The following is an 8971-nucleotide window of genomic DNA, read 5'->3' as shown; positions in this document are numbered from 1 at the left end:
GTATGATGCAAATTTATTCGTGACTATGATGACAGATAAGCCCAGGCCATTGCAGCTTACCAGATCTCAGCAGTGCTGGCACTTGGGGAGGTTTTGGGCACAGGTGATGTTTGGGTGAATGCACCTAGACATTGGTAGGGGGGTAGATGCTCCTCCAGGACTTCCTCGGCGCTGGGCAGCAACATGGGAACTACCCTAGAAGGAGGGCTGTGGGGCTTTGCCGGCCTGCGTTTGGGCAGAGATCTCCTCTCCCAGTGGAGTTGGCTGGCCCTGGGTCGGGGTGCAGCTCCTGGAGCAAAGCGGGTGTGTGGGTGCCCACAGGAGGGTGCCAGCCCGGGTGTGTTGTCTCGCTCCAGACTGATGCTGGCTCTGGCTCTCCCGGTAAAAGGCTCCCACCTATTGGTTGTGCTGCATAACTTCAGCTGCCTGAGAATCTTGCACATCCGTCCCTCCCTCTTCCAGGGCAAAGTCAGGTTGGCACATCCCTGGCATTACCCCAACCTTTGATGGGGACGTGCCACATAGGATTTAGCTTGGATTTAATCCAGGATAGATGCAACCGGTGGCAGAAATGCTTTGGTCTGCAAATATTAACCTACTTTGCTGCAAGCTATCCCTGTGGCTTTCTGCCCTTATTGTGGCTGTAGGAGACAGTACGGGGAGGGTGGGGAAAACCACCAAGGTCTGAGCATCCTCAGGGATGACTTTGCCTTGTGTTATGTGGGGAGGGGGAACACCTGTGTGCAGTCCTGGGGGGTGGGTGATGGTGATGCCCAGCTGGGGGCAGAAGATGTGGCATGCTGTGCCTGCAGGGAAAAGCATGGTTTATGCTTGAAAAAAGAAGTGAGAAGGCAGAGTTTTGTAATTAGATATCTTATTTAAAAAAATCTGAAAAACCTTCTTACAAAGTTCTTTAAAGACATAAAAATTGAATGCTCCAAATTGACCCATAGATGAGGACAGCTTGTCTGAAATCTGGCTGGGCATTTGCTCAGGCTCTGCAGGCACTCGTACAGCTCTTCTCCAAGTCCTGTGCAGCCCCTGCTCTGAAATGGCCAGTCCCTGGGAGCAGGCAACTGCTGTTGGGCTGTGTGACCGGGTGATGGTGGGGCCTGGAGTCGGTGTGATGGGGCTGGTGTCCCTGTGAGACTGGTGGCAGTTGCTCTCCATAGCAGGCTGGGGCTTGATGCTAATCCATCTTCCTGGGGGTACAGCCCTCCATCTCTAGCATCTCAGGCCAGCCATCATATTTATTTGTTTTCCTATCATTTTTGATGTACTGCAGGAAATAAAGAGAGAGAAAAAATGAATGAGGAGGCTGGTGGCACAGCACAAGTTTGCAACGTGACAAAACTTGCAGCTTGGCTTGATATGGGGGATAACACCATCGGCCTACGTCTTCTGCAGAGAGTTAGGCGAGACGTGGCTCAGGAGGTGCTATGAAGAGGATGGGAGCCTCCAGAGCTGGTGGCAGGGGAGGGCAATGTACCTCTTCAAAGGGGCTCTTGTCCTTCATCCCTTTGGCTCCCAAGAAGACCCAGTTGTCCCGGAAGCCCAGCTTCTTCACGTGGCTGCTGCCCAGCCCCTCAAAGTGTTCCCGTACTTTGACATTCATCCTGAAAGCAGGTAAGAAGGTGTTAGTGTGGTGCCAGGTGGGTGTCCTCTCCTGTCCCCTCTCTGCTGGTGGCAGCAGCATCTCCAGCTCCCCCCAGCTGTGGGTTTTTGGGGAGCCAGGTGTTGCTTCCAGGGTCAAACTCACTTTGTGGCAGGGTCATCATAGCTGGCTGTCAGCACGATGGTGCCAACTTTGATCTCTTGGAGGAAGGCATCCAGTTTGTTAACGTCTGGGAGAGAAGAGCATTAGGAAAAGAAAAAATGATTTAGCAGGAGCTGCTGCATGGCAGCTGGGGGAACCTCCTCTGGCTCCGTGGGAAGTGTCCTGGCTGTGCTGGTGCTAGCCAGGATTTGGGGTTGTGGGCCTGGGGAAGAACAGGCTCCCAGATGTGGCATTCCCCATCTTGTGTTCCCACCTGGGCTGTCCCGCAGCGCCCGGGGCTGGCGCTTTCCTCCTGCCGGTACAACTGCAGGGGGAATTTGAGTCTGAAGTTTTCTCACTACTGTGAAATCTAGTTACCTGAGTTTACTTCCCAACACAAGAAATGAACTGGCTTGGCCGCAGAGCTGCCTGCCCTGCAATCATGCCTTTGGCTGTGCTGTGGGAATTATTCCTCATCCCGTATCCATGGGATGCTCGAGTCCAACGCCCCATCTAGTGGCACAGGAGCCGACTGCTGTCTCCTTCCCGGTGCCTCTCCCACCGCGCATCTCGCTCATAAACTCAGCCTGAAATCTCATGATATTGGTGTTTCTCCTTAAAACTCCAGAGTTACTAAGAATAGGTTGCAAACCCAAAAAGCAGAAAGGGTGATGGATCCCTGGGGAAGGCTCACACAGCAAAGCATAAATCAAAAGCACCATAGTGGCGTCTGTAGCGTGTGATTTTGAGGAGTCCTGCCATAACTCTGGAGAGTTTGGTAACAGCTTTGCAACAATGATGGGATTTACAGTATCCTGAAGGTCAGCGCCAGCTGGGCTGTGAGTGGGAGCTGCCCCAGCTCAGGGCATCTTCTTGCTGTTAGGAAGATTGTTTGAAGCTGGCAGGCACAGGGATGTGGTCTTTGCTGCCGCCAGACTCTGCTCCCTGTGCCTAGCCTCACTGGGGCTGGGGGCCACATCTCACCTGCCATGCCCTGAGCTCCTCATTTATCCTCCTGCAAAAGGCAGGCAAACAAGCTGCTGCTCAGACACTACTAACGTTGAAAAACTGCGTTGAAAGTTGCAAAATCTCAGGATTAGTGTAACCACCTCATCTCAGAAAGTAACCTCTCTCAGCTCTCAAGTGCCCTGGTTTATTCAGGTTAGTGGAATTATGTTTTTCAGGCTATTACTTACATGTAAAAGGAGCGAGAAGCCAAGCTTGGATGCAGATGCATTAGGAGGACTCCAGGTTTAATGGCCTCAGGGGAAGCCGAAGCTTACCACCTGAGCTAGCAATCCTGGTCAAAGTCCACTAGACTTTATCTTAAATACATGACAGAAGAATAGCCTAAGTAGCCGGCAGCCAGCAGTGCCGCTGTGAGCCCTGGCTGGGAGCAAAGTGACCACACTTACCTCCAGAGTACATGTCGAATATGCCCGTTTTCAAGAGCTTCCCATTTGTTCCTGAAAGGTTAGAATTCAAAACAGAGCACAGTGAGTTTGCACCGGGGTAGCTCTAGGCTTTGCCTGGCCACCAGCTTGGGGTTCCTGCTGCAAAACGCTTTGCTCTTCCCTCAGTGTGTCATATTTGCTGCGACGGCGAATGTGCTGCTTGGTGGAGTTCATGGAGCCGTGGTGCACGACCCGGGGGAGTTTGTTCCCATCTCTCCGGCAGTGCTTGCAACCATAGCTGTGGTTGTACACCCCATGCAACACTGGACCGATGTGCTTTTGGCTCAGCCATGGTGCCTGGGACAGGGTCCCTGGTGGCCTGTTCCCTCCCTGGGGAGGAAGGGACCCCAGGTGTGGGGAGAAGGGGGTTAGTGCCCGCCCAACTCACCATTCACCAGCGCGATGTTCAGGCCTCTGCCAATGTTGTTTCTCACACTGCTCATGAGGCTGGAAAGGAAAGCAGAGAGCACCAGTAAGTGCAGGGATGCCCTGGAGATGCTGGTGCCAGTGAAACTGTGACAGGGCAAAGTGGCTGCAGACAGCAAAATAACCCCGAGAAGCGGTAACAAAGGAAACTCTTTCAAAATTTTTTTAACGACAAATGCACTGTGATGGCCATCAATGTGCTTGGCAGAGGCCAAACTTGCCCTATACAAGCCCAGGCCGTCCCTGCCACATGCTGCTTACATCACATCTTCGAAGCAGATGGAGGGTCCCACCACATTTGCGGCGCCGCTGATGATCTTGAAGGCAAAATAGTTCTGGGGGCAGCTCTGCTGGTTCCCACACTTGTGCCGGGGTGGCTGCTCAACTGCAAGGGAGGAGCAGAGTTGGAAGCCATGGCATTGGCCCCAGAGGGGGACACTAGCTGTGTCCCCAAGGGACTGAGCAGGGCTGTCACTGGGGCACGTTGGGCCACTAAGGGGGCCAGCCCCCTTAGCTTCTTGCATGAAGGAGGCTTATCCTGGGGCTGGGATAACTTCTTGTTTGAGGTTTATGGTGCCAAGGCTTGGGGTAGGGTGGGATGGGCTGTCTGGGGTGCTGGGTGCTGCTCCGGGTGTGAGCGGCGGGATGACACAGCTGATGCCATGGGGACTGCAGAGGGCTGTGTGCCAGGGATCATTTGGAGCTTGTTGAAGGTCAGCCTCGTGTGGCTTGTCTGCCTGGAGCTTCCCTGTTCTTGGCCAGGCTAGGGACCTGTGCCACACTGCCCAGACCAGGGCCCCTGAGTTGCGCCCTGCTGTAGCCTGTGGCCCAGGGGTGATTCTGCTGGGGCAGGGGAATTGTGTGAAGGTTCATGTGCTTGCAGAGCCCACCAAAGACACTGCTGTTGTGTGCAATAACGGAATTCCCCTGCGTTTGGGAGGGTGGGATTTTGCCTTGGGAAAGGGGCTCTCAAGGGCAGCTATTGCACTTCCACCATTGCCCTCGGCCCTGGACCGGTGTTGCACGATGGAGATGAAGCCAAGAGCAGTACTCACTTCTGGCCTTGTTGGTGACACCTGTGGGTACCAAGCGGGAGGGTTAGACACCCCAGAGAGCTGCTGGGTCTTCCCAAGCCATCCATCCCAAACCGCTCCCCATGGCTGTGAGCACCTCTGGAGCCTCTGCCCTGATGCAGCTTCCCACTGTGCTGTTCCCTCCCTGCCCTGATCGTCAGAGCTGGTGGCTACAGCCTTGGCCAGTGCAAATATTTGTGGCAACTCTATGCAGCTCTTGGGTCTGGCTTGCAATGGAGCCACCCACACCCTCCCTCTGGACCCATCCGGAGCCCCACATCCGTTGCCTCACCGAGCCAGCTCCGCAGGCTGATGACTTTCCAGCTGTGATCAAAATATGTCTGCGTGATGAACCATGTGCCCAGCAGCGTGACGAGCAGTACCACCGACCGGATCACACCTGCGAGGGGTGGGAGAGGAGCCAGGTGAGAGCAACAGCAGGGTGGGTCAGGGTCTGGGCCATCCCTTTGGCTTCTTGGGGACTTGATCCGTGTGTCCCCAGGTTACCCAGGCACAGGGTGAAAGCCAGCACTTGTGTGGCATGCTAACACTCCTCCTTCTTCCTCTGAAAGAACTCAGATCTCTTAATTAGTATCTCTGGGGTGCATGGAGATGTTCAGATAGGCATTGCCCTTCTACTGGGAAGCACTATTCCTATTTCTCTCTGCATTAAAGTAAATCTGATAATTAGTTACAAAGCTATGTAAATCCAAATTTTTCTTACGTTCCCAGCTCTGGGAAGGCTGCTATCCCCCAATTAGTCACTAACTACAGCTGAGCAGCTGTTAATACAAACGTGATTGGCATTTGGCTTTAAAGCAGCGCTCATCAGAGCAAAACGTTCCAGTCCTGCATGGAAAGAGAGTAGAAAAATATACTTCTATTGCATCTGAATGGCTCTTATGGAACCAGGAATGTCTCAATAGCCATCTCTTCCCAGCCACAGAAGGTTTCACTGGGAAAAATACAACAGGCTGAAATCTACACAAATCTTTTTAAAACCTGATGTTTATACAAAGGCCCTTTCCCATGGCCCTGGCAGGGGAAGGGCAGGGTAGCTGGGCTTGCAAGCAGTCATGTAAATGAGAGAGAGGCAGAAAGAACTGGAGAAAAATGGACAGAGCAAAGTAAATCTCTCTGTCTCCCTTCTTACCTGTCACTCGCATGGCGGGGAGGGGGGACACAGCACAACCGAGTGGGTGGCCAACGGTCACGAATCACCCTGAGGACAAAGAAGGAAATACTATACCTGTAACCCTCCCAAGCCAGGCAGATATTGAATGAAACAATAATTGCTATTTTTAGGCATATTTGCAATAACTAAGAGGTCACAAAAGATGTATAAAGTCCTACCAGGCACGTCCTTCGTCCCACCCTGATGTTGAAATCCTGGCTCCCGTGCAGTGGATCAGGCTGCTCTGACTGAGCTTACTTAATTTTTAAGCCTCTGAACTCCTCACTGTGTTGTCTGCTGCCCTGTGCATTCCTGTTTCATGTCCTTTTCTCAGTAACAGATCACACTTTTCTACTGTGATGAGCTCAAGGAGCACATTTTCAATCACGGCTTTGCTGCATTTTATTCTGATTTCCTTCTGGGATTATGCAAAACAGGTTTCAAATATTAGGAGCTGCAAAGTGCTGTCTGAGGACAAGCTGCGATTTGGCCCAGCCCAGTCAGAGGAATCTGAGGGAACAGGCTTGTCCTCCTTAAAACCAGAAAGGGAAAGGAAGAAGGGCAGCGCTGCTGAGCTGGGCAGAGCAGTGCCAGGTTTGGGGACACCTGACTGAAGAACAGAAACGTTTCCACTTGTCCAAATCCTGAAGCATCTTCACCCACATAAATGGGGAGTGGTGGTAATTTAGAGTGTAAACTATGGGTTGGAGAACCTCTCCTATGAAGACAGGCTGAGAGAGTTGGGGTTGTTCAGCCTGGAGAAGAGAAGGCTCCAGGGAGACCTTATAGCCCCCCCAGTAAAGAGGGTCTACAGGAAAGATGGGGAGGGATGCTTTATCAGGGAGTATAGTGATAGGGTGAGCAGTAACGGTTTTGAACTGGAAGAGGGGAGATTTAGATTAGATATCAAGAAGAAATTCTTTTCTGTGAGGGTGGTGAGACACTGGAACAGGTTGCCCAGAGAAGCTGTGGATGCCCCATCCCTCGAGGTGTTCAAGACCAGCCTGGATGGGGCTTTGGGCAATCTGGTGTAGTGGGAGGTGTCCCTGCCCATGGTCAGGGGATTGGAACTAGATGATCTTTAAGGTGCCTTCCAACCTGAGCCATTCTATGATTCCACAATGATTTCCTACGTGAGCGAGTCTCTCTGCCCTCCTCCCTCCCACTGCCAGCCCCAATGGATGGGCACCTTCCACCCGTGCACTGGGTTTCTGGGGTCCCCCTCCTACCTTCAAAATTCGGGGATGCAGCCTGGTAAACGTCCGTCCTGGAAACCAGCCTGGAGTCCTAAGGCAAATTGTGACCTGTGGGACGTGTGCTCAGAGTTAAAGAGCCTAATGTTATCTAAAGCAGCCCTTTAATGAGGCTTGACATAGAAAAGTTGTAAAAAAGCTATGCTAAGAGTTGCTTTTCCTGTTTGAAGAGTAAATAAGGAGCAATGGGTTGTAGCAGGGCTGGGCTGAAAGTTCACTTCAGGCTGCTGCGTCATGAGGAAGAAGAGAACATTGCCTCCTGCCCAGCCCTGCTCTGGGTCCCCTCCCAGGGCTTGAGTTCAGGGAAATTACCCATGGACGTGTGGTTTACCATGGCCACGGTGCAGTGTCCTCCCTCGGGCACATGAGTGGGATGCATCCAGCATCTCCCCTGGGTGCCATGGTGGGATGCTCCCCCTTTGCTTTCCCTGCACCCTGGGCTAAGTTGCAGCATCACCGTATTGGGCTTCTAGGCAGCCTTAAAAACAAGGAGGAAGCCAATCTGCACTGCAGGAGGAAAGCTGCTGCTTTCTGGTGGAAAGGCTGTCCGAAGCTGGGGCCCAGCGTCGCTCCCCACGAGGCCCATCCACTGCACCCGGGTCTGCCGTGGGGCTGCTGCAAGGAGGAGCTGCCGAAGCCGCTCCAGCAGGAGCTAGCGGCTTCCCATGGGAGTGTGGCCTCATGGCTTATCTGCATTTTAAAGGAAGCCTTGGAAGGTATTTGTGTACCCTCCTGTATAACGGCAGTGTGTTTCTGATATCGTACCAGCTCAGCACATGTGCTTCCAAGCGGCATCTCACTTCTCTCTGCAGCTATTCCTCCCAGGGGTGAGTGGCCGTGAGCAGGAATCTATCTCTGCAGGAGGGGGCACAGGGGTTCACAGCACCCACAGCGCTTCCCTGTGCCACCTTGTCCTGGCCTGTCCCAGCCCCCCAGCATGGTATCCCTGAAACGGGTTTTAACCTTGTGTCAGAGCTGACATGAACAAGCCCATTTCACTGAGCCAGTGGAAGAGTCAGAGACCTGAAAATGGGCAGTTTAAAGGTTTTAGAGCGCAGATGCTGCCCATGGCAGGATCTGGCTGGACGGCACCGGGCTCTTGCCTTTTGCTCCTTCCAGCATGAGGTTTTGCTTTTTAAGTGCAGGGGGTCTCTCCCACACCTGGCTCCCCAGCCCAGTGCCTGATCTGGTGGTGGGTGTGATGGGAGCAGAAGAGCAGTCCTTAAAATCCCATATCGCAAAGCCTTGTGAACTGGTATTGGTTTGCTTTTGGACCTTGTCGAGTTCCCTTTCGAATCCCGTGAGCAGAGCCAGGAGCTGGTGAGGATTCGGACCTGGGCTGTGATTTGGGCACTGAGTGGAGCAAAACTCCCCTGGGTTTGCAAAACCGTCCCTGCCGCTGCGGGGGACACTGGCCTCACCGGGGCCCGTTGCACAGTGCTCTCCTTTGCCAAATTTATTTTTTTTCTATGCATGCATTGATTTCATTGCCGAGGGAGAAAAATGGAAAAATAAAACTATAAACTCTCCTGCTTTAGGGAAGTAATTTAATTATTGGGCTATTTATCTTCACCTTAATCTCAGGTAAAATTTATTGGGAAAAATCCCTGGGTGGTGAAATTCCTGGAACCTGATTGTGTTACAAGAGGGTAGCCCTGTCCTGGGATTTCTATGATATTCTCTTTTAACTGTTCAGATTGCTTTTTTTTCCTTCTTTCTTTTTCTCTCTCTCTTTTTTTTTCTTTTTTTTCTTTTTTTTTTTTTTTCCCAAGACTGTGCCAGAAAAAAAGACTGGCACCTGCCAGAGAGCGACTTGCAGGAGAGGGAGAAAGGAA

At 52.4% G+C, this 8971-nt stretch overlaps 1 protein-coding gene across 1 annotated transcript; it reads right to left on the bottom strand.

Moving 5' to 3' along the window:
* Positions 1 to 1189: 1189 nt before the first annotated feature.
* On the bottom strand, positions 1190 to 5875 carry FAM3D (FAM3 metabolism regulating signaling molecule D). The gene is made up of 9 exons (XM_074152161.1): positions 5863 to 5875; positions 5002 to 5109; positions 4692 to 4712; positions 3898 to 4021; positions 3599 to 3657; positions 3172 to 3222; positions 1760 to 1844; positions 1490 to 1616; positions 1190 to 1279 (listed from the first exon to the last, which is right to left on the bottom strand). Exons 1-9 carry the CDS (start codon positions 5873 to 5875, stop codon positions 1190 to 1192), a joined length of 678 nt encoding a protein of 225 aa, XP_074008262.1.
* Positions 5876 to 8971: the final 3096 nt, after the last annotated feature.

Source organism: Numenius arquata, chromosome 8 (genome assembly GCF_964106895.1).
Source record: "Numenius arquata chromosome 8, bNumArq3.hap1.1, whole genome shotgun sequence".
Taxonomy (NCBI): domain Eukaryota; kingdom Metazoa; phylum Chordata; class Aves; order Charadriiformes; family Scolopacidae; genus Numenius; species Numenius arquata.
This window is presented reverse-complemented; position numbering and strand designations above follow the sequence as displayed.

Excerpts from the sequence above, each read along its gene's own strand:
- FAM3D (XM_074152161.1), bottom strand. Across the intron at positions 4,022-4,691 it reads TGTCACCAACAAGGCCAGAA|TTGAGCAGCCACCCCGGCAC; the intron begins GTGAGTACTGCT and ends CCTCCCTTGCAG. Across the intron at positions 1,845-3,171 it reads ATTCGACATGTACTCTGGAG|ACGTTAACAAACTGGATGCC; the intron begins GTAAGTGTGGTC and ends CTTCTCTCCCAG.